Below are 26541 nucleotides of genomic sequence, written 5' to 3' on the forward strand. Positions count from 1 at the left end.
AGCAGTGAACCTGTTTAGTATCACTGGACTTATGTGGGAAACTAGTTTTACAGCAGTTTGTCTCCAGCACTGAACGGAAACCTGCTGTTTTTTGTTTACTTCTATTAAATTTGAATAATATCTGATTTGGGCCGTCCACAGAGCCTTCTTATAAGTCCATAGGCAGATTTTCCATGTCTTTAGAGATTGCTCAGTGCGGGATTGACACCATGACCCCTCCTATGCTCTGACCTTTAGTTTGAGTGAGGACGTCCTCTGTTTTAAGGGACATCAGTGTGATGTCATCAGTGTGATGTCATCAGTGTGATGTCATCAGTTTATCCTCCAGATGAAGTGGAAATGAGAGAATCATCCAAACCTGTCACACACACTTTAATGACGACAGACCCATAGCCCTGATGTCTGTTGTCATGACGACAGTGGAACTTTTGTCTCTGTCCCACCTCAAGTCCATCACCTCCTTCTCGACCCCTCCTCCCTTTACACAGCATCGTTTATTTAAAAGTGTTTTATTCATACTCAGGATCAACAGTGCCATAAACCAGCACTTCTATCTGCTTCAGTCGTGTTGTGTCCAGATCTGTCGCTACAATGTTGTTTTTCTGACTCTCACAATGCATTGTGGTCTATATTGACTACTCCTACTCATTTTTTTTCAAGGTGCATTGTGGGAAATTTTGAGTGGACAGGACATTCGGACACCACTGAAAATGGCATGACCCCTAAATAGTGCCCCCTGTAGGAAGAGTGTGGACATTCGGACACAGTCTGGGACTATGAGGTCAGGAGCACCACAGGGCTGTGTACTGTCCCCCCTGCTCTTCTACCTGTGCACCACCTGCTGCACCTCCACACACCACTGTGTAAAGCTCATCAAGTTTGAGAAGACACCGCTCTCATCGGGCTCGTGTCGGACGGCCATGAGTCTGCGGCAGGAAGGACGTGGACAGGTTGGACTTCTCAGAAAAAGGAAGTTGATATATGTTCTCACACTAGACACTTCTGTATTTGACACGTCCTTAAAGTCTTTATCCAAGAATAAAGAGCAGCTGGTCCAAGTGTTTGAGGTTTAGTTTGAGATGGAGCTGTCACATTTCTGTGTGTAAATGGTAATGTTTACATTTTTACATGTTTACATAGTTACATAATTAAATGTTTGTTCCATTAAAAACATTTCAGTGACTTCACAGCCCTGAGTCTGCTGTGAACACAGCAGATGAGTCTGGGACTGAACCAGGACTGAACCAGGACTAAAGGGGAAGTAAACTAGGATGAAACCTGGACTACACCAAGACTAAACTTGGACTAAAACAGGACACACTGAGCTCCATCTCTTTGCACCAGTGGGACTTTTGTAGTTATTCTGCAGTTTGATCAGATTTGAATTAAGAACTTCTACAACTCGTTATAGATACAAACTAATTACTAAAGTGTTGCATCTTTGTCACAGTTTGTGTTTTTGAACATTATTGCACATTTACAGGAGGTTTTGGGGGATGATCCTCAGACAATCCTACACCACATGACCAGTCACATCCTCATCCAGGTTTGTACTGTGTGTTTTTCTCCTGTTTTTGTGTTTTTACTTGTTCTGTGCAGTGTCCTTGGGTGTTTTGAAAGGCACTCATGAGTAAAATGCATTAGGCCTGAGCCTGGGACAACATCCCAGCGAGGGACTCATTAAAACCGCGTCTGGAGCGTGGAAAATGGCAAGTAGTAAAGTAGTAGTAAACACGCCCCGACATGGCAGTGAGTGGTGTCAAAAATTAGAACTCGACGAGCTCTAATTGTCACAAAAGACCCCGAGAAAAAATAACGAAAGACGACTCAGTAGTGCCACCTCAAACTTTGATTTTCATGGGGCCAATGGGAGCCCGACTCGGAAAAAAGTCAACGGAAAAATCTAAAACTCACATAAAAAAATAGTACATGTCGGGACATGACAAAAATGATATTATGGCCCCGCCCTAAAATGTACAGGAAGTCGGCCATATTGGATCAAACACAGGAATGACAAAAGTGCACACCCTCGCATTCAGGACATTTCCTCACACAGTTTTTATCACAAACACGTCAAATTTGGCCAAATCCCACTAAACCCATGTGTGATTAAAGATTAACAATTACATTTTGATTATGACTTCGGGTGTGGTCAGGGTGAATTTTCAACAAAATCGCAATTTTTGCAATATTTCAATAAAATATTTCTCTTTCACACATTTTTTGTTGGGAAAACGCTAATACAGCGTTTATGCACATTTGTGAGCTGAACGCAATGATATGCAAATCAAGGCACTCTCTCACAAAATGGCTCTCTAGCGCCCTCTTCAAATTTCATTTTCAAAAATTTGTAGAAGACAATCGATTTGTCATCGACTTCAGAAAAAATTCACATGGGCCTTATTTGTGATGGGGCACAATGTGAGAAAGTCACATGACTGTAGCTGTTATGGTTTAGGAGAAAAATAATGGGTGGAAAAAAAATTTCCATTATTATTATTTTGGTAGGCACTTTGAAGCCATTTTTGACCCCCTGAACGTTAACGAAAAGTCAATTTTACTGGACCCAAAATTCAAGGTTGGTGAAAAATGTATTATTTTGATGTTCAAAAAAATTAATGTTTCAAAATGACTCAATAGCGCCACCTCAAAATTTGAAATACATTACGGCAATGAGAGACCTTTTTCATCGTAGACAAATGAACTTTGGTACAAACATAGAACATGTCAAAACAAGTAAAAAATTATATTATGACCCCACCCTAAACCCTACAGGAAGTCGGCCATTGTGGGCGGAACCATTTTTTCAAAATTTTAGATCTCACATTTGAATTTTTTACCCCTCGAATTTTTCTTTCTTCTTCTCTCTTCTCTCTTCTTCTTTCAAGAAACTTGCAAATTGGTCAAAATGAACTAGACCCATGTGGGATTATAGCGAACTCTTTTGGAATTTTCTAAGTTATAAAATGTGGGTGGGGCCAGCCTGCAAAGAAAAAAGCAATTTTTTTAAGTTTTTAATTGCGCTTAACTCACACAGTTAGTGTCCTACGTCCCGGCATGAATATACTTTTTTTTTCAAAATGTTGATCTGAACGCATAGATATACAATTTACACAGGTCAGACATTATATTGCTCCACAGCGCCCCCTTGAACCTTTTAATTGTATGCAAAAAATTACTTTGTCACAAACATTTGAAATTTGGCATAGACATCCCAATTGCCATACTGAACAAAAAAGCCAATGAGAACATACCTCTATTTTCAAAGGTGTTGCCATGGCAACGTCTGACATTTCTCATTGAAATACATGGGTTTTGTTTAACTGGGATGAAAAATAATTACTTTGTCATAGACCATTGAAAGTTGGTACACATATTCCTCTCATCATACTGAACAAAAAAGCCAATGAAGACATACCTCTATTTCCAACCGTGCAGGCGTGACAATGTGATAAATGGTGTAATTGGAATGAATTGAGTAGTATTACTCAGTCGCTGATTTTGGGAGGAGGGGCGATGTAAGCGGGAATGAAAGGCAGGATCTTCACTGTGGCGTGTACTCCGCGGTCGCAAGGGGTGGCGAGGGCCTTTATCACTGCTTGCAGTTTTTATTATTAGGCCCGAGCCTGGGACTCCGTCCCGGCGAGGGACTCATTAAAACCGCGTCCGAAACCCGGAAAATGGCAAAAATCAAGTAGTAAACACGCCCCGACATGGCAGTGAGTGGTGTCAAAAATTAGAACTCGACGAGCTCTAATTGTCACAAAAGACCACGAGAAAAAATAACGAAAGATGACTCGGTAGCGCCACCTCAAACTTTGATTTTCATGGGGCCAATGGGAGCCCGACTCGGAAAAAAGTCAACGTAAAAATCCGAAACTCACATCAAAAAATAGAACATGTCGGGACATGACAAAAATGATATTATGGCCCCGCCCTAAAATGTACAGGAAGTCGGCCATATTGGATCAAACCCGGGAACGACAAAAGTGCACACCCTCACATTCAGGACATTTTCTCGCCCAGTTTTCATCACAAACACTTCAAATTTGGCCAAATCCCACTAAACCAATGTGTGATTAAAGATTATCAATTACATTTTGATTATGACTTTGGGTGTGGTCAGGGTGAATTTTCAACAAAATCGCAATTTTTGCAATATTTCAATAAAATATTTCTCTTTTACACATTTTTTGTTGGGAAAACGCTAATACAGCGTTTATGCACATTTGTGAGCTGAACGCAATGATATGCAAATCAAGGCACTCTCTCACAAAATGGCTCTCTAGCGCCCTCTTCAAATTTAATTTTCAAAAATTCGTAGAAGACAAGCGATTTGTCGTGGACGTGTGAAAAAATTCACAGGGGCCTTATTTGTGATGGGGCACAATGTGAAAAAGTCACATGACTGTAGCTGTTATGGTTTAGGAGAAAAATAATGGGTGGAAAATGCGTTTCCATTACTCTTCTTCTTCTTATTATTTTGGTCGCGACTTTGAATCCACTTTTGACCCCCTGAACGTTAACGAAAAGTCAATTTTATTGGACCCAAAATTCAAGATTGGTGAAAAATTAATTATTTTGATGTTCAAAAAAATTAATGTATCAAAATGACTCAATAGCGCCACCTCAAAATTTGAAATACATTGCGGCAATGAGAGACCTTTTTCATCGTAGACAAATGAAATTTGGTACAAACATAGAACATGTCAAGACAAGTAAAAAATTACATTATGACCCCACCCTAAACCCTACAGGAAGTCGGCCATTGTGGGCGGAACCCCAGTTTTTCAAAATTTTACCTCTCACATTTGGATTTTTTGCGCCATGGATTTTCATTAAACAAACTTGCAAATTTGTCAAAATGAACTAGACCCATGTGGGATTATCAGCAACTCTTTTGGAATTTTCTAAGTAATAAAATGTGGGTGTGGCCAGCCTGCAAAGAAAAAAGCCATTTTTTAAAGTTTTTAATTGCATGTAACTCACACAGTTAGTGTCCTACGTCCCGGCATGAATATACTTTTTTATTCAAAATGTTGATCTGAACACATAGATATACAATTTACACAGGTCAGATTTTATATTGCTCCACAGCGCCACCTCAAACTTTCATTTTATGGGGCCAATGGGAGCCCGACTCGGAAAAAAGTCGACGTAAAAATCCGAAACTCACATCAAAAAATAGTACATGTCGGGACATGACAAAAATGATATTATGGCCCCGCCCTAAAATGTACAGGACGTCGGCCATATTGGATCAAACCCGAGAACGACAAAAGTGCACACCCTCACATTCAGGACATTTTCTCGCCCAGTTTTCATCACAAACACGTCAAATTTGGCCAAATCCCTCTAAACCCATGTGTGATTAAAGATTAACAATTACATTTTGATTATGACTTCGGGTGTGGTCAGGGTGAATTTTCAACAAAATTGCAATTTTTGCAATATTTCAATAAAATATTTCTCTTTCACACATTTTTTGTTGGGAAAACGCTAATACAGCGTTTATGCACATTTGTGAGCTTAATGCAATGATATGCAAATCAAGGCACTCTCTCACAAAATGGCTCTCTAGCGCCCTCTTCAAATTTCATTTTCAAAAATTCGTAGAAGACAATCGATTTGTCGTGGACGTGTGAAAAAATTCACAGGGGCCTTATTTGTGATGGGGCACAATGTGAGAAAGTCACATGACTGTAGCTGTTATGGTTTAGGAGAAAAATAATAGGTGGAAAATGCGTTTCCATTATTTTTCTTCTTATTTTGGTCGCGACTTTGAATCCACTTTTGACCCCCTGAACATTAACGAAAAGTCAATTTTATTGGACCCAAATTTCAATTTGAAATGCATTACGTCAATGAGAGACCTTTTTCATCGTAGACAAATGAAATTTGTTACAAACATAGAAGATGTGAAGACAAGTAAAAAATTATATTATGACCCCACCCTAAACCCTACAGGAAGTCGGCCATTGTGGGCGGAACCCCATTTTTTCAAAATTTTACCTCTCACATTTGGATTTTTTGCGCCTCAGATTTTCATTCAAAGAATTTGCAAATTGGTCAAAATGAACTAGATCCATGTGGGATTATAGGGAACTCTCTTGGATTTTTCTACATCATAAAATGTGGGTGTGGCCAGCCTGCAAAAAAAAAGCAATATTTTGAAGTGTTAAAGTGTGCATAACTCACACATGCAGTGTCCTATTTCCCGGCATATACATTTTGTTTAAAATCTTGATCTACACGAAATAATATACAATTTACATATGTCAGAATTTTTTTTACTCCACAGCGCCCCCTTGAACTTTTGAATTGGACCAAAAAAATTACTTTGACGTAAACATTTGAAATTGGGCATGGACATTTGGCTTGGCAACCTGAACAAAAAAGTCAATAAGAACATACCTCTAATTTCAAAGGTGTTGCCATGGCAATGTCTGACATTTCTCATTGAAATACATTGGTTTTGGTTAACTGGGATGAAAAATATTTACTGTGTCATAGACCATTAAATTTTGGTACACATATTCCTCTCATAATACTGAATAAAAAAGCCAATGAAGACATACCTCTATTTCCAACCGTTCAGGCGTGACAATGTCATAAATGGTCTCATTGGAATGAATGGAGTAGTATTACTCAGTCGCTGATTTTGGGGGGAGGGGCGATGTAAGCAGGAACGAAAGGCAGGATCTCCGCGGTGGCGTGTACCCCGCGGTCGCAAGGGGTGGCGAGGGCCTTTATCACTGCTTGCAGTTTTAATTATTATTATTATTATTATCCATCCATCCTTTTTCTTCCGCTTATCCGGGGCCGGGTCGCGGGGGCAGCAGTCTAAGCAGGGACTCCCAGACTTCCCTCACCCCAGACACTTCCTCCAGCTCCTCCGGTGGGACCCCAAGGCGTTCCCAGGCCAGCCGAGAGACATAGTCCCTCCAGCATGTCCTGGGTCTTCCCCGGGGCCTCCTCCCAGTGGGACATGCCCAGAACACCTCCCTAGGGAGGCGTCCAGGAGGCATCCTGAGCAGATGCCCGAGCCACCTCAGCTGGCTCCTCTCGACGTGTAGGAGCAGTGGCTCTACTCCGAGCTCCTCCCCTGTGACTGAGTGCCACACCCTATCCCTAAGGGTGCGCCCGGCCACTCTGTGGAGGAAACCCATTTCAGCCGCTTGTATCCGCGACCTTGTCCTTTCGGTCATTACCCAGAGCTCATGACCATAGGTGAGGGTAGGAACGTAGATTGACCGGTAAATCGAGAGCTTTGCCTTTGGACTCAGCTCCTTCTTCACCACAACGGACCGATACAGCGACCGCATCACTGCAGACTCTGCACCGTTCCGCCTGTCAATCTCAAGGTCCATCCTTTCCTCACTCGTGAACAAGACCCTGAGATACGTGAACTCCTCCACTTGAGGCAGAGACTCACCACCCACCCGGAGAGGTGGGCCGACACAACAGTGAGAGACCTGTCTCCGACCCAAAGGTGCAGGGACGCGACCCTCTCGTTCACCGCGGTGAACTCCAACACGAAGCGGCTGAGCTGTGGGGCAATGAGCAAGCCCACACCAGCTCGCCGCCGCTCCCCGCGGGCAACGCCAGAGAAATGGAGAGTCCAACCCCTCTCAAGAGGTTGGGTTCCAGAGCCCAGGCTGTGCGTGAAGGTGAGGCCGACTATATCTAGTCGGTAACGCTCAACCTCCCGCACAAGCTCAGGCTCCTTCCCCCCCAGCGAGGTGACATTCCATGTCCCCAGAGCCAGTCACCATGTCCGGAGATCCGGTCGTCAAGGTCCCCGCCTTCGACTCTCTGCACCCGCCCCTCATGGCTCCTCTCACAGGTGGTGGGTCCACGGGGAGGACGGCCCCACGTCGTTCCTTCGGGCTGAGCCCGGCCAGGCCCCGTGGGGAAAGGCCCGGCCACCAGGCGCTCGCTGTCGAGCACCCACCCCAGGCCTGGCTCCAGGGTGGGGCCCCGGTAACGCCAGTCCGGGCGATGTAACTGACCTTGCTGTCTCTCTCCTCATGTTGGGCTTCTGAACCGCTCTTAGTCAGACCCGTCTCCCAGGACCTGTTTGCCATGGGTGACCCTACCAGGGGCATGAAGCCCCTGACAACATAGCTCCCAGGATCATTCGGGCACTCAAACCCCTCCACCACGTTAAGGTGGCGGTTCGGGGAGGGGTTATTATTATTATTATTATTATTATTATTATTATTATTATTATTAACAACTAGACGTCTCTGGGGGCATTACCTTCATCAGCCTCGCTCCAGTGTATAACTGACAGTTCATAGTAAAAATCTGCAGCATCACATTTTAACATGATACTATCATGTAATGACCTGATACCAATAGTTTCATGTTAAAATGTGATGCAAAATTATCATGAAATAATGTCACATGTAAAACAAGGAACAATTCAGGATCAATCCACTTTAGTGTGTTTGTATGAGAGATATAGACTGATACTGATGTTGGCACGACTTTTAGCCTCAGCAGCATCAGCAGCAGAAAAACCTCTAACCACATTAACGGAAGTGAATGGACGAAAAAAGACTAGATGACCGAATGACATGATGTAATAAACTTCACACATTCAAAGGGCAGGAAGTGTGGGTATGAAGACAAAAAAGAGGAAACTACACATTTTATTGCCATTTTCAGTCCTGGTTCAGTCCTGGTTCAGTCCTGGTTCAGTCCTGGTTTAGTCCTGGTTCAGTCCTAGTTCAGTCCTGGTTCAGTCCTGGTTTAGTCCTGGTTCAGTCCTGGTTCAGTCCTGGTTCAGTCCTGGTTTAGTCCTGGTTCAGTCCTGATGATGGCCCTTGGAGCACTGGTCCTGGTCTGGTCTTTGTACTTTTTAAGTAACTAACACTGTTTTCTGTGAGATGCTGCTTCAGGTGCTGTTGTGTTATTTTTTAAAATTGGGTCTTTGAAGGACGAGCGTGTGAACAACAAAAGATAAGTCCCAAACTTCTTTTAGTTTTAAATGTTGAAATGGCCTTTACCCTTTGACCTCTGCTGTGGCTTTCCCTGACGCTGAGGAGCAGAGACTTCATCATGAAGCTCAGTGAGAGAAGGTCAAGGGTTTGCAGTTGTTCAGATGGAATGTACATGCTGATTTTCTTTGTTCAAAACTGTCCCAGAGGCTCCACTTTTTAAGGAGACTGAGGCTGTTTGAGCCCAAAATCCTGATCTGTTTTTCTAAAGCTGTTTTGGAGAGTCTTATACACACAGTGTGGCACAGCCTCAGGTCTTTGTCTAATGTAAAACCAAACTTAAAAACGTAAATAAAACCATGAAGGTGACTGACAGGAAAGAGTTTCCTTCTGTTCAGGACATTTGTCTAAACTTTGAGCTCAGATGAACTGTCAGAACCCCTCTCACCTGTTGTGTGGTGAATATGAAACTGTTCCTTCAGGTGTTTGGAGCACATCACTTTAAGAGTAACACAAATAAACTCTCATTTGTCACTTCTGTTTCCCTCTTGAACAAATGTGCTCAACAGAGGCTTAAGTCCCTTTAATCTCCAGTGAGCTTCAGGATCTGTGAGTTGAATGTGTCGACTGTGTGGTTTTGTTCATGATATTTGTGAAATGGGGCTGGTGCAGTGACACTTTATGGCTGTGCAGACACAAAATGGACACGTATTTGTCTTCTTCTTTTTGAAGAGCTCTGACTGTCCCCGACTGTGATGTGTGAGTGAAACTGTGTTTAAGCTGCGGCACAAGACAAATGTCCCCTTGAACATAAGAACGATTATCTTCATCTAAATCAGTGGCTCTTAACCTCGGTTCGATCGAACCCTAGGGGTTCGGTGGGTCAGTCTCTGGGGTTCGGCAGAGGTCAAGACACACACCCGACTCATATGATTCGTGGACTGCGAGCGTGTCCAGATTCTGGCCGTGTCCCAGTTTGACAAATGAACCCTTTGATGTGCCTATTGAAGTACCCGCGCGACTTAAATGAGCCGTTCTTTGGTGAATTGAGACACGGCCAGAGTGATGCCCCAGTGCTGACTGGGAGGATCCCGGCGACAACTGCGCTCTGATTGGACGTCTTCAAGGGACCACGGAAGGGCATTACCGTAATGACAGTGACATATTTAAAGAGAATCATTCCTCTGCTTTGACATGCCGTTTGAATTTACATGCAGCACAGTTGGTTGTGGAGTTACGGTGTGTGTTAAAATGTTAAAAATAATAAATAGCATAAATACAATAAGTTCATTATTGAAATACATAAGGTAAAAAAAATTAATAATTTCAGTGTGGTAGAATTAAAAAAAGTCATGTCTTTATGAAAAGGTATATATGTAATGTGTTGAGTTCATGCATTGTATTGGGTTTATTCTTTGAACACAGTGATGTTAATGCACGATTCATTTTGTACAACAGTAAAACAAAACAAAATTATATCTTGAATTAAAAAAACAAAACAAAAAAAATATTTGACAATAAAGAAGGGTTTGGTGAATGTGCATATGAAACTGGTGGGGATCAATACAACAAGGTTAAGAACCACTGATCTAAAAGCAGGACTAAACCAGGACTAAAGCAGGACTAAAACAGGACTAAAACAGGACTAAAACAGGACTAAAAGCAGGACTAAAACAGGACTAAAGCAGGACTAAAGCAGTACTAAAAGCAGGACTAAAACAGGACTAAAGCAGGACTAAAAGCAGGACTAAAACAGGACTAAAGCAGGACTAAAGCAGGACTAAAACAGGACTAAAGCAGGACTAAAACAGGACTAAAACAGGACTAAAGCAGGACTAAAACAGGACTAAAAGCAGGACTAAAACAGGAGTAAAGCAGGACTAAAGCAGGACTAAAGCAGCACTAAAACAGGACTAAAACAGGACTAAAGCAGGACTAAAGCAGCACTAAAACAGGACAAAAACAGGACTAAAACAGTACTAAAACAGGACTAAAGCAGGACTAAAGCAGGACTAAAACAGGTCTAAAACAGGACTAAAACAGGACTAAAGCAGGACTAAAACAGGACTAAAGCAGCACTAAAACAGGACTAAAACAGGACTAAAGCAGGACTAAAGCAGCACTAAAACAGGACTAAAACAGGACTAAAACAGTACTAAAACAGGACTAAAGCAGGACTAAAGCAGGACTAAAAGCAGGACTAAAACAGGACTAAAGCAGGACTAAAGCAGCACTAAAGCAGGACTAAATCAGGACTAAAAGCAGGACTAAAACAGGACTAAAGCAGGACTAAAAGCAGGACTAAAGCAGGACTAAAACAGGACTAAAACAGGACTAAAGCAGGACTAAAACAGGACTAAAGCAGGACTAAAGCAGGACTAAAACAGGACTAAAACAGGACTAAAGCAGGACTAAAACAGGACTAAAGCAGGACTAAAAGCAGGACTAAAGCAGGACTAAAACAGGACTAAAGCAGGACTAAAACAGAACTAAAACAGGACTAAAACAGGACTAAAGCGGGACTAAAACGGGACTAAAGCGGGACTAAAACAGGACTAAAGCGGGACTAAAGCAGGACTAAAGCAGGACTAAAACAGGACTAAAACGGGACTAAAGCGGGACTAAAGCAGGACTAAAACAGGACTAAAGTGGGACTAAAGCAGGACTAAAACAGGAAAAAAGCAGGACTAAAGCATGACTAAAACAGGACTAAAACAGGACTAAAGCGGGACTAAAACGGGACTAAAGCGGGACTAAAACGGGACTAAAGCGGGACTAAAACGGGACTAAAGCGGGACTAAAACGGGACTAAAGCGGGACTAAAACGGGACTAAAGCAGGACTAAAACGGGACTAAAGCTGGACTAATGCGGGACTAAAGCAGGACTAAAACAGGAATAAAACAAGACTAAAACAGGACTAAAACGGGACTAAAACAGGACTAAAGCAGGACTAAAACAAGACTAAAACAGGACTAAAACAGGACTAAAACAGGACTAAAGCGGGACTAAAGCAGGACTAAAACGGGACTAAAACAGGACTAAAGCAGGACTAAAACAAGACTAAAACAGGACTAAAGCAGGACTAAAACGGGACTAAAGCGGGACTAAAGCAGGACTAAAACAGGACTAAAGCGGGACTAAAAAAGGACTAAAGCAGGACTAAAGCAGGACTAAAACGGGACTAAAACAGGACTAAAGCAGGACTAAAACAAGACTAAAACAGGACTAAAGCAGGACTAAAACAGGTTTAAAGCGGGACTAAAGCAGGACTAAAACAGGACTAAAGCGGGACTAAAGCAGGACTAAAACAGGACTAAAGCGGGACTAAAACAGGACTAAAGCAGGACTAAAACGGGACTAAAACAGGACTAAAGCAGGACTAAAACAAGACTAAAACAGGACTAAAGCAGGACTAAAACAGGACTAAAGCGGGACTAAAGCAGGACTAAAACAGGACTAAAGCGGGACTAAAGCAGGACTAAAACAGGACTAAAGCGGGACTAAAGCAGGCTTTAATGAGCCTAACAGCATTTTGTGTGAAGCTCTGTGTCATGTGACCAACAAACACCATTTTGTGACATGACTTTTGTGTGTGCAGGGCTCATGGCAGAAGACAACAGCTCAGGTAAAGACACTCACACACCAGGATAACCACTCTGCCACAGTAACACAGGGAGAACATGCACACTCCACTCAGATCAGGAGTCTAACCCACAACCTCCTGGTGAGCGGGAGGACACAGGATAACCACTCTGCCACAGTGTTAGAGTGACATTTGGCGTCTCATCCCAGCGTCTTCTTCATTTTGGTCAGATTACTTCTTCAGTTATGTTTTTTTCTGACTTTAAAAATGAGGAAATAGACAGGACTGTCCTCCTTCCATCTCCTGGCAGTCTTTTCACTACAAACTGACTCAAAACAGATTACAGTGGTCCTTTGTTTGTCGCGGTGGTTATATTCTAAAAAATAACCCACAATAGGCAAAATCTGTGAAGTATCTTTATTTTTTACAATTATTCTTTATGTTTTTGTCTGTAAAAACCCTCACCACACACTTTATACACTTTTCTCACACAGGCGTTAACATTTTCTCACATTTCTCTCTTGTTTAAACTCTCTGAAAGTTCAAACCTTTGTAGATTTGAAAAATAAGCACAGTCTTATAGAATGAAACCAAATACTGTACTGTACTGTAAATAAAAATGACAGCTTTTAAAAATACTGTAACAAATAAAATTTTAATGATCAACCTACGAGGTTGGACACATAAGAAATTACTAATAGTGACTCAGGCGTATTTCACAGTTCCTCTGACCACACCTCCTCCTCTGACCGCGCCTCTTCGTCCTGGCGTCGCTTTGCTTTAGAGTATTTTTCCACTGAAGGCCTTGGTGCAGGTGTCTTTTTCTGAGTGAAGAACAGTTTTGGGTAGTTGTTGGTACTGTTTTTGTTTGGGGTTTTTTGCTGAGAAGATTCTTACAAACAGACAGGACCCACAACACAAAACACGTTCATACACTGTAAAAATAAAAAAAAAGCATGCAAATTGCACACAAAAAAATACATCCCCGTAGCAGCAAGACCGCGAAAGGTGAACCACGATATAGTGAGGGACCACTGTATTCCTAAAATCTCAGAGCCCCCTTGTGGGCTAAATTAAACCTGCTGGGATGCAAAATTAGGCCCAGTTTAGGCACCCCTGTTCTAAAACCTTTGTCCAGTTGACAAAAAAGAACTTTTGTTTTACTCTGGGCTGGGCTTCACTGCTCAGTTAAAGGGGCGTGGCCTGACTGCTCAGGTAAAGGGGCAGGGCTTCACTGCTCAGGTAAAGGGGCGGGGCTTCACTGCTCAGGTAAAGGGGCGGGGCTCACTCTGTCTCTTGTCTGTTCAGAGCTCAGGCTGGTGGGAGGGGCCAGTCGCTGTGCTGGGACTGTGGAGGTGAGACACAGAGGAGAGTGGAGACGGGTGAGGCCCTTTGAACTCTATGGACTCTGGGACCTGGAGTCCACAGCTGCTGTGTGCAGAGACCTGGACTGTGGCTCTGCTGTTTATCGAGAAAAAAGACATGATTTTCCAGATAGTCCATTGTGGTGGGTCTTTTCTGACTGTGTGAAGAAGTCTGCAGTGAGAGAATGTGTCGATGGTTCCTCCTCCTCTTCCTCGGGTCTGGAGGTGAAGTGTTCAGGTAAAAGTCTGATCTCACATTTTTATGTTTCTCAAATGTTTTTAGGTAGTTGTCGGCCACAGCATGTTCACAATTAAAATGTGTCAATAATTTAAATGGCCTGATAAAATGCATAGACACAGAAACACCTTTGTGTTATTCATTTTAATTAAAACATATCCTTCAAAAATATTGAGAAACAAAAATGCTCATGAAGGAAACTTTTGCACAGCCTAAAGTCAATGGCACATATCAAACTATAGGCCAGTTTAAAATAATATATAAAAACAAGACTTCAGATGGAGTAATACTCTGTCACTCTGCCTCCTGTGGTCCCCACAACAGTGTGTTACAGGACCCCACTAAACTGACCTAAACCAGAATGTGGTTTATACTTGAATAAACCACAAATACTTGAATACAGTTAAACCTTCAGCTATAGTGGTCCCTTGGTCTTCTGTTGTTGGCAGATCAGCCTCAGCAAACACAGACACAGACAGCGATTCTCCTCCAGCCTGCGGACACAAGTTAACATCAGTATGGACTTCTATATGCCCCACAGTAGACAGCTTCTGTACAAACATGGACTTGACATTCATGTACCTGTTTCCTCCAGGGCCAGTCGCTCCCTCCATTGTCCATGTTATTTCCTCTCCACCATTTATGTCCCTTGTGGCAAAAAACAGAGATGTGGCCTCCCCTCAGAAATGATCTTTTTCATTTTGCAGTTTGCATTGAGGTGGTCATCACTGACCAGTCGTCCTAAGTTTCCGTCTTCTCAAGATGCATCAATGCTTCAAAAAGTACAATACAAACATTTGTCAAAACCAACCATATAAAGGAAAACATTTGACATGTTTTATTAAAATGGTCCATCAATTTTCTTTTGCTTTATCCAGGGCCGGGTCGCGGAGGCAGCAGTTTCAGCAGAGAGGCCTAGACTTCCCTCTCCACACACTCGTCCTCCAGCTCCTCCAGTGGGACCCCAAGGCGTTCCCAGGCCAGCTGAGAGACATAGTCCCTCCAATGTGTCCTGGATCTTCCTCCTCCTCCCAGTGGGACATGCCCAGAACACCTCCCCAAGGAGGTATCCAAGAGGCGTCCGGAACAGATGCCAGAGTGACCTCAGCTGCTCCTCTCGACACGGAAGAGCAGCAACTCTACTCTGAGCTCCTCCCGTATGACCGAGCTCCTCACCCTATCTCTAAGGGTGCGCCCGGCCACCCTGCGGAGGAAACCCACTTCGGCCGCTTGTATCCACGATCTCCTCCTTTCAGTCATTACCCAGAGCTCATGACCATAGGTGAGGGTAGGAACATTGATTGACGGTAAATCGAGACCTTTGCCTTTAGACTCAGCTCCTTCTTCACCACAATGGACTGATACAGCAACCGCATCACTGCAGAAGCTGCACCGATCCAAATGCCAATCTCCCGCTCCATCCTTCCCTCACTCATGAACAAGACACCGAGATACTTGAACTCTTCAACTTGAGGCAGAGACTCTCCACCCACCCGGAGAGGACAAGTCACCTTTTTCTGGTCGAGAACCATGGCCTCAGATTTGGAGGAGCTGATTCTCATCCCAGCCGCTTCACACTCGGCTGCAACCCACCCCAGTGCCTACTGCATGTCCTGGTTCGATGAAGCATCAGGATAACATCATCTGCAAACAGCAGAGATGAGATCCTGTGGTTCCCAAACTAGACCCCCTCCAGCCCCTGGCTGCGCCAAGAAATTCTGTCCATAAATATAAAACAGAACCGGTGACAAAGGGCAGACGTGGCAGAGTCCAACATGCACCGGGAACAGGTCTGACTTACTGCCAGCAATGCGAACACAGCTCCTGCTCTGGTCATACAGGGACCGGACAGCCCATAGCAAAGAGTCCTGGACCCCATACGCCCAGAGCAGCCCCCAAAGGACACCACAAGGGACATGGTCGAATGCCTTCTCCAGATCCACAAAACATATGTGGACTGGTTGGGCAAACTCCCATGAGCCCTCAAGGACCCGATGGAGAGTATAGAGCTGGTCCAGTGTTCCACGACCAGGACGAAAACCACACTGCTCCTCCTGAATCTGAGGTTCGACTATCGGTCGGATTCTCCTCTCCAGTACCCTGGACCTTACCGGGAAGGCTGAGGAGTGTGATTCCCCTGTAATTGGAACACACCCTCCGGTCCCCCTTCTTATACAGAGGGACCACCACTCCGGTCTGACATTCCACAGGTACTGTCCCCAACTGCCACGCGATGTTGCAGAGACGTGTCAGCCAAGACAGTCCCACAACATCCACAAGTGGATAAACAATTATTTGAAAATACTTTGAAGAACTAAAAATGTATTTACCATACAATGATCACTGACTGCTGCTCTCCTCTTCACCCTGACCATGTGCTTACAGCTGCTAGCTAGCTAGCTAGTTAGAAAAACTGCAAAGCTAACTGGCTAGGTTAAATTTGGTTGATTAGCATAGCACCACATTAAACTTGACGACATTAAAACGTCTAAGACATTCTGGTCTCTATACCAAATGTTGTGAGATGTCCATCCTCTTCATGTGGAGTCATCATTTCCCGTTGTCCTTGTCCTTATAACTTTGTCCTTTTATATTTTCTCAACTGATTTATGTCTGAAGTGCAGTTTACACTCACGAGTTCTAGAGATTGTCTTTATTACCTTGTGGGGACAAGTGCCCAAGCACATGCGCACTTTGACAAGTGTGTAAAAAGTGTGTATAAATGCAGTACTACACTCCAGTAGCAGTACCACTAGAGGCCGATACTGAGTAAACTCTACTACACACTTTACATACTCCGGTCCAGTTTTTGTCACGTTTGGGGATTACACTGAAAATTTGCAAGGAGACTGTTTAGAGCCTTTTCTCATTGAATATATGGTTATTTTTGTAGGGAACAGCATTTTGGTTCCCACCAGACGAGTGAACTGTCGGGTGGTGGTCCTCTCAAGGTGATAAAGACAAACATACACATACACACAGAGGGGGCGTGTCCTCTGTGTGTGTCTCTGGACATGAGGACAGTCCTGTTGGACACAGACGAGTCCAAGTGTGTGAGTTTTGTCTTAAACCCAGAGAGACGCTAAAAACATGATTCAATCTGTTGAGGAGGATCAGCTCTGTCAGCAACAAAGAGCCAGACTCAAGTCTGTCATGTTTACTCTGAAAAACTACAGAGAGATTCTCACGTGTTTAAGAACAAGTGAACCAGGACTAAACCAGGACTAAACCAGGACTAAACCAGGACTAAACAGGACTAAACAGGACTAAACAGGACTAAACCAGGACTGAACCAGGACTAAACAGGAGGACGACACCAGGTCAGAGCGGTGATGTCACAGCCCTGTGTGTGTCCTATTGGCTCAGAGTGATGATGTCACACATGTGTGTGTCCTATTGGCTCAGAGTGATGATGTCACACATGTGTGTGTCCTATTGGCTCAGAGTGATGATGTCACACATGTGTGTGTCCTATTGGCTCAGAGTGATGATGTCACAGTCCTGTGTGTGTCCTATTGGCTCAGAGTGATGATGTCACACATGTGTGTCCACAGACTCGGTGCGTCTGGTCTCGGGGCCCAGTCTGTGCTCAGGATCAGTGCAGAGTCTGCTCTGATGGACTGTCCCCGCTCTGGCTCAGAGACCTGCCCTTCTGGAGCCGCTGTCAACATCACCTGCTCAGGTAAAGGGGGCGGGGCTCACTCTGTCTCTTGTCTGTTCAGAGCCACTCAGGCTGGTGGGAGGGGCCAGTCGCTGTGCTGGGACTGTGGAGGTGAGACACAGAGGAGAGTGGAGACGGGTGGAGCCCTTTGGACTCTGGTTCCTGGAGGACACATCTGCTGTGTGCAGAGACCTGGACTGTGGCTCTGCTGTTTATAGAGAACAGAGACATGATTTTCCACAGAGTCCAGTGTGGAGGGTCGATTCTGACTGTGTGAAGACGTCTGCAGTGAGAGAATGTGTCTATGATTCATTCTCCTCTCCCTGGGGTCTGGAGGTGAAGTGTTCAGGTAAAAGTCTGATCTCACATTTTTATGTTTCTCTCACACACACATACACATGTACATACAGTAAGGCAAATAAGTATTTGAACAGTGCAAGTTCTCCCACTTAGAAATCATGGACTATTGAACACCTGAGAAAATCAATGTTAATATTTGGTACAGTCGCCTTTGTTTGCAATTACAGAGGTCAAACGTTTCCTGTAGTTTTTCACCAGGTTTGCACACACTTCAGGAGGGATTTTGGCCCACTCCTCCACAGAGATCTTCTCTCTCTCACAGATCAGACAGGTTCCTGGGCTGTTGCTGAGAAACACGGAGTTTGAGCTCCCTCCAAAGATTTTCTATTGGGTTTAGGTCTGGAGACTGGCTGTGTGCTTCGGGTCATTGTCATGTTGGAAGACCCAGCCATGACCCATCTTCAATGCCCAAACTGAGGGAAGGAGGTTGTTCCACAATATTTCGCAATACATGGCCCCGGTCATCCTCTCCTTAATACAGTGCAGTCGTCCTGTCCCATGTGCAGAAAAACACCCCCAAAGCATGATGTTTCCACCCCCATGTTTCAATTCAATTCATTTATTTTTGTAACGCCCAAAATCACAACAACAGTTGTCTCACATTACTCATTATTATTCTTTCTCTAAATAGACCAAAAAGTTCTATTTTGGTCTCATCTGACTTTCACATGACTTTCTTCCATGATCCTCTGGATCATCCAAATGGTCATTGTCAAACTGAAGTCGGGCCTGGACATGTGCTGGTTTAAGCAGAGGAACCTTCCCTGCCGTGCATGATTTTAAACCATGACGTCTTAGTGTATTACTAACAGTAACCTTGGAAACGGCGGCCCCAGCTCTTTTCAGGTCATTGACCAGCTCCTCCCGTGCAGTTCTGGGTTGATCCTCACCTTTCTTAGGATCATTGAGACCCCACGAGGTGAGATCTTGCATGGAGCCCCAGTCCGAGGGAGATTGACAGTCATGTTTAGCTTCTTCCATTTTCTAATAATTGCTCCAACAGTGGATCTTTTTCACCAAGCTGCTTGGCCATTGCCCTGTAGTCCTTTCCAGCCTTGTAGAGGTCTATAGTTTTGTCTCTTGTGCATTTTGACAGTTCTTTGGTCTTGGACATATTAGTAGTTGGAGTCTTACTGATTGTCTGGGGTGGACAGGCGTCTTTATGCAGCTAACGATCTCAAACACGAGCTTCTAATTTAGGATAATAAGTGGAGTGGAGTTGGACTTTTTAGATGATTTTTAGAAGATGGACTAACAGGTCTTTGAGGGTCAGAATTCTAGCTGATAGACATGTGTTCAAATACTTATTTGCAGCAGTAACATACAAATAAATTATTTTTAAAATCATACAATGTGATTTCCAGATATTTTTTAGATTATGTCTCTCACAGTGGACATGCACCTAAGATGAACATTTGTGGGAGAACTTACAAATTCACAGGGTGTTCAAATACTTATTCGCCTCACTGTACAGACACATACACACACACACATACACACACAAACACATACACACACACGGAGTCAGAGGAGAGGGGTGGAGTCAGAGGTGTCATTGCGCCCTCTGCTGGACAGGTCCTTCTTATTATAACCAAAGCATTGAGTGGTTCATGATGTCAGATTTTAGACCTACTACAGTTTAAATTCAAATGGGTCATGTTCACATTTGCATCTTTTTATTTAGAGCAGATTAGTGAACACATTTATCCAGTTCACTTAATGCACATTTCACAGATTTGTTTGTTATTTAAGCTCAAAAAGGAGAAAAGAAGAAAACTTATTAAATCCCATCAGTATCTTACATTAGAACATAAATTAAATTCTTTGTTTAAGTTTCCTGTTCATTTGAACAAAAAAGTGTATATTCATGACAATTAGATTTACAGTGTTACTATAAGTGACATGAGGCATTTTTTAAATGTCATGATGTTTCATAAATGTCCAAACTTCTGCTCCACAAATATTGAATCTTCTCATTATTAGTTTGAGATCGACTCCACAGATTGTCACATTAATCTTATGGTTTAAAGTCGTTTCAACTGACCACACTCACGTCTTTGAGCTTGAATAATGGCTCCACTTTATGAAGATATTGTGAAAAAATCATTTGATTTTTGTTTATTTAAACTGAAAGAGAAGACGAGGAACTTAGGGCCAGTTTTATAAAAAATACTGAAATCTCACTGTACATTTTCTCTCACTCCAGGTCCTCACTCCTCTCCTCCTCCTCCCTCCTCTCCTCCTTTCTTCTCCCCTCCTCCCTCCTCCGCTCCTCCTCTTCCCTCTCCTCCTCCTCCCTCTCTGTGGATGCTGTGGCTAGTGCGCCCTCTGCTGGTGTCCAGTCCGTACGCCGTGTGCACTGTGCTGCTGGTGCTGATCCACAGGGAGCAGCGTCGCACAGGTAACCCCACAGTCTGAGATGTTCTGACCTAAACTAAAGAATGAATCTCCACTGAGGGGAGGAGCCTGTGTTCTGCTCACATTATCTACATTTATCAGGGAATATAAACACATTTGTCACCACTGGGATTCTTGCATGTTTTTGGCAACTTTTTCTGAAACTTTTGTGGTACAAACAGCTCCCCCAATGTGTGATGTATCCTCTACTATCAGCCAATAGCTCATGCTGACTCAAGCCCCGCCCACCTGTTCTTCAGCTTTTGCTGCGCTCCAAACCAAAGCGAAGGTGAGCTCTGTGGGGCGTGGTCTAAAAGTGAGCAGTAGCATCTACACATTTCACGATTACTTCGTCTTTTGGGACTCATTTTGCATCTCTACCACGGAAAACACGATAACCATGAAAGAAGGAAACCAACCAAAAGCTTCGGTTTAGGAAATCTTAAATCATCTATAAACACGGTGCTGTTACGTTGGCCTAAAGTTTATAGCTTTGTTTTCTGCATGAAGATCATCTCCAGCCTCTGTGTGTTTGTGTTTGTGAACAGCCGTGTGGTGCTGCGCTCTGATTGGTTCATGGTGAAAATCACAGGTGTATTATTGTTTGACAGTCATGGCGTTTGCCTTATATATGTAATTCTCCTCCCTGGATGTTAAACTTTGTTAGACAGACACACTGGGCCCAGCGCCTCATCTTAAAGACACATGACACTACAACATATTTACATCTTTATTTTACATTTCACTCATCGTTACTGTTATGATGCTCTAACCTCCATTTTACACTAGAGCAGCCGTCAGAAACCAGCACCTATGATCTGTTTAAGCAAATGAACAGGACGTGAGCATGAGCCTCGACTCCACTGACTCTGGCTCCAATTCACTTCCTACGTAGAAATCGTTGCTAATGTCGTGGAAATAAGACTCCTTTTGCAGGCTCTGATGAATGTTGAAGCATAGACAAGAGTTTATTTCTTGCAAGAAATAGGTCCGACAGCATCTCCCCCTTATGTCAGACCCCGAATGCTGGAAAGCACCCAGCACCCTGGTTGCATCTACTTTCACTTGCATTACAACACATCTTAACAAGTCTAGCCACCAAAAGGGAACAAAAGGGTTGACATGAAAGGTTTTTCTAACACTGTCTTTGACGACCAAACCAAATTAGTTTTAGTTACGAGACCATGTGATTTCTAAAAGGTAAAATAATGACACAATATTTAAATTTCCATTACACTAACACACAGGCTATCACACAGGCTAATACACTGTCTAACACAATAAAAGCTCAAATGTTTTCCCCCTGCTGGATAAAAGAGGTATTACACAGACACAGGTTTCAGGTCACTGGGGGGCAGTGTGGAGCAGAGAGGGGCTGTGGGAGGGCATCTGAACACAACCCCAGTTTGGGCTAATTGTTTGTCTTGACTCCGTCCACAGGAAGTCCACACCTCGTTTCCATGGAGACGGGCCAGCAGGAGGAGGAGTATGATGACATCGACGCTGAGGTCACCACCGAGCACAGCTTCTGAGCCAATCACAGCTCTGCTTTCATCTTTAAATGAGTCTGGCATTTTAATTAAAACTTAACAAATATGTGTATAAAATATAGTGTTATTAAGATTCACTTTATTTACTTGTACTTTTTAAATGTCCTGCATCTGTTCAACATATTTTAATAAAATATGACTTATAAGCCACTCTTGAGTACTGTCTATAGCTCATTTTCATCAGGAAGTAATTTTCATCATCGGCACCAAATCCACCCTAAGCAAAATAAATCCTTTTTCCATATCTATTGACGGCTCCTCTATCTCCCCCTCCCCTCAGGTAAAGAGTCTGGGTGTCATCCTCGACAGCACACTTTCCTTCACCTCCCATATCAACAACATCACCCAGTCCACCTATTTCCACATCAGAAACATCCACAGCCTCCGTCCCTCACTCACCCCACACACCACCGCCATCCTCATCCATAGCCTGGTCACTTCTCGTATTGACTACTGCAATTCTCTTCTGTTCGGACTCCCACAGAAATCACTCAATAAACTCCAACTGGTCCAAAACTCAGCCGCCCGCATTATCACACACACACCCTCCCATCACCACATCACACCTGCACCAGCTCCACTGGCTCCCCATCACACACCGCATACACTACAAAATCATACTCCTCACATACAAAGCTCTCCACAACCTGGCCCCTCCTGTCTGACCTCATTCACATCTCCACACCCGCCCGCTCCCTCCGCTCCTCCTCTTCCCTGTACCTCACTGTCCCTCCTGCCTGTCTTGTCAAGCCCCAGATGAGTCGCCCGCAGACCAGTTCTAAAAATAGCACAACTCACTAATGAGCTGGAACTCCCTCCCCCATGACCTCCGCAACACACACTCACTCCCACACTTCAAATCTAAACTCAAAACTCATGTGTTTAGAAAGGCCTTCTCACCCTGACCACTCTGACCATAACTGCACTGTCTTTTGATCTATATTTGTTTTTAAATGTATTTTTAATCATTTTACATTGTTTCAATTTGTATTGTTTACGTATGTATGTACGGCGACCTTGAGAGCCTTGAAAGGCGCCTAACAAATAAAATGTATTATTATTATTATTATCATTATTATTATTGTTAGTATGCTAACTCGCCTACTCTCGAGTAACTAAATTTAAAAAATGCTCTAGGGTCAGTTACACTCTAGTGTCAGTTACACTGTAGGGTCAGTAACGCTCTAAGATCAGTTACACTGTAGTGTCAGTTACCCTCTAGGGTCAGTTACACTGTAGGGTCAGTTACACTCTAGGGCAGGGGTCACCAACCCTATGCCCGCGGGCGCCATGTCGCCCCCAAGCCCCAGATGAGTCGCCCGCAGACCGGTTCTAAAAATAGCACAACTCACTAATGAGCTGCATCTAAAATTTAATTTTATTCTCTTGCTATTTTTTTTTTTTTTATCACCCTTGCGTTTATATAGATTTAAAAATGACAATATCTTAAACATATGTTCATTATACGTGAAGTTTAGATAAGTTAAGGTGAACTTTGACCTACTCACTTCAAAGGTCAGTATTGTGCGCGTGACAAAATCAGTGCTCCGCTCGCGAGCGCTGTGAGGATGCGCTGAATGCAGTTTCTTACTCCAAAACATGGAAGAAAATAAAGAGATCACTTTCACAACAATTTAAGACTGTAAAAGAAACCTGCACGTATCTCAGAGCGGAGCCACTGTGGTGACGGCAAAGGCGACCTTGAGAGCCTTGAAAGGCGCCTAACAAATAAAATGTATTATTATTATTATTATTATTATTATTATTATTATTATTATTAAAGCGGCACAATGTGGAGGGACACGTCACTACGTCTCACAAAGCTCCACACTAACTCCCCACGGGGACACGCACTATGGGAAGAACAAGCCCAGAGCTAAACGCAGCTTTGGGTAAACAACAGGCTTTTTTCACGACACCGGTGAAAAAGTCACACAACGCAACCGAGATTTATTTAAAAATATGTAAGTTTATTTTTCTTTAACATTACATAATTGATAACTTTATGAAACATGGTGCAATGTATATTATTTATGTTTTGTTAAAAAGGTTTGTCAATGGATAGTGAAAATGGGACACTTTTCCTGTGAGATGTAGTGATGTAAGTGTCATCTGGAAATTTAACAATTACTAAGATTAGTAAAGTTAAAGTGCTAAATACTGATATCTGTTTCCCTCCTTGCTCATTGTTGATAATTATTTTGAGAAATCATTACTGTGATCAGTGTCTTGTAACGTGATCTGTGTGTTCACATAGATGATCATCATTTATCATTATTAATAATGTATAACTAAAGGCAAACTGAGAAAATGTGTTATTTCAGAAGAGCGTCTCAAACTGGTAGCCCTACGTATGACTCAGTGCAAATAAGGAAGCTCTCAGGTTAAAAAAGGTTGGTGACCCCTGCTCTAGGGTCAGTTACACTCTAGGGTCAGTTACACTGTAGGGCAGGGGTGTTCATTACGTCGATCGCGATCTACCAGTCGATCGTGAAGGCATTTTGTGTAGATCACGTCCCGTCATCCATCCAGTCACATGACTAATATACAGGATAACAGTCAGATTACACCTGACCCTAGGTCACATCATGGGCGCTGCACACGCAGAAACAAGTGCTAGTTAGCTTAACCCTATAGCGTCGGATCCTATCGTCGCTGATAGAGCGGGTTGCGGACTTTCCAGCAGCGTAACTCCGCCCAGTCGTGATCTCATGTAAATTCAAACGGCGTCTCAAAGCGGAGACATGGGGCTATCTAAATATTTTACCATCATTACAGTAATCTGCCTCTGTTGTCCCTCGAAGGCGACGAATGAGAGCGCGGGGCTGCGGGGATTTTCACACTCATTTATTCGATGCGTAAAAGAAAAAAATATGGATGGATGTGTAAAATAGAAATAGTTGTGTGAAAAAATGCAGTAAATTCTGATACTTCGTTTAACATGATTTTTATGACAAAACCGTAATCAACATGATTAGCTCTGTTATCAATTTCAAACGAAAAATGCAATTTTACTCCTGGCTGTCAGAAGCTTCTGCCCAAACTCTGCATCCCTCACTGATTCTATTCAGTGTCAGAGCAGTAATCATCATTCAAGTAATTATGAACATGTAGGAAGTTCAATTGTGTTGTGCAGTATTATCTCACGACGTTGTGCAAGGTACATCAAAATGCACTGTACATGTACGAATTCATAATACATTTACAAATAAATATATGTTTAACATTTTTGTATTATTATACATTTGTAGTATTATTTTTGTATTAGGTGGTAGATCTTTCAGACACGATAATTTTAAAAGTAGCTCACATACTGAAAAAGTCTGAGCACCCCTGCTGTAGGGTCAGTTACACTCTAGTGTCAGTTACACTCTAGTGTCAGGTATGCTTTAGTGTCAGTTACCCTCTAGGGTCAGTTACACTGTAGGGTCAGTTACACTCTAGGGTTAGTTGCATTTTATGGTTAGTTACTTTCTATAACCTTGCTTTTGTCTGTGTTTATTATGGTATAATGTACTTTTCCTGGTGTTTGATAAACTTTTTGAATCCACATGTTTTTAGAGACACTTTTGGGTGTTTAAACTTGTGTCCTGGAGTTACTCTGGTACTTTGGTTAAACTGGTCTGGTACGTGTGTGAGATATTACATGTGTCCATCTTATCCTTATAACTCCATGAATAAAAATAACTCCAATATGTTTATTAAACGTGTAGTAAAGGTCTGTATCACACACACCTGTGGATTTTCAAACTAAATGTACGAAATGAGTTGTAACACACAAATAAAACATTTAAATATTGCATTTTAACTTGACACGTGTGTCATACTTTGCTCCAGCAGCAGGGGGTATGAAGGTATTATAAAGTTTAGACAGATTATCGCCATGGTAACTGCAGAACTTTTCAGGAGTGAAAAAAGAACAGAATATGCCAAGTGCACGTCACTGCTTAAGTGGGACATGACCAAAGGCCCAAGGGTGAAATACACAGCCCACCACATTTACTTTTGTAATGAGCAGGTCCAGAGTGTGTCCTCTGTTGTGGGTGGGCTCGCTGACATGCTGAGTCAGACCAAAGGTTTCAAGGACAGAACTGAGCTCTTTAGCGTTTCTGTCAAACACATTATCCACATGTACATTAAAATCACCTGTAATGACTAAACCATCAAAGTCTGTGCATACGACTGAAAGCATCTCAGTAAAATCATCAATAAAACTCAGACAGTGCTGGGGAGGTTTGTATATGACTAAGTAGAGTATGGAGGGGGATTGTTTTAGCTGCATTTTAAAAGAAACATACTCAAAAGATGAAAACACCCCAAATGACACATGTGAGTGACCAAATTATCTCTAAAAACACACCCACACATCTCTACCTTTTTGTTTACTCGTGTTTTAGATTCAAATTTGAAGTTGGGTGGAGTTGATTCCACTAGAATTGCAT

At 43.0% G+C, this 26541-nt stretch overlaps 1 protein-coding gene across 1 annotated transcript in view; it reads left to right on the top strand.

Annotated features, from left to right (window-relative positions):
• Positions 1–22081, top strand: part of LOC129456504 (CD5 antigen-like) — a 48875-nt gene extending 26794 nt beyond the window's left edge. The window contains exons 3-5 of the mRNA XM_055224003.1: positions 17854–18120; positions 20473–20553; positions 21990–22081. Coding sequence (XP_055079978.1) covers positions 17854–18120; positions 20473–20553; positions 21990–22081 — 440 coding nt within the window. The remainder of the gene's footprint in view (positions 1–17853; positions 18121–20472; positions 20554–21989) is intronic.
• The last annotated feature ends 4460 nt before the right edge of the window (positions 22082–26541 follow it).

The sequence above is a fragment of the Periophthalmus magnuspinnatus genome, chromosome 9 (genome assembly GCF_009829125.3).
Source record: "Periophthalmus magnuspinnatus isolate fPerMag1 chromosome 9, fPerMag1.2.pri, whole genome shotgun sequence".
NCBI lineage: Eukaryota > Metazoa > Chordata > Actinopteri > Gobiiformes > Gobiidae > Periophthalmus > Periophthalmus magnuspinnatus.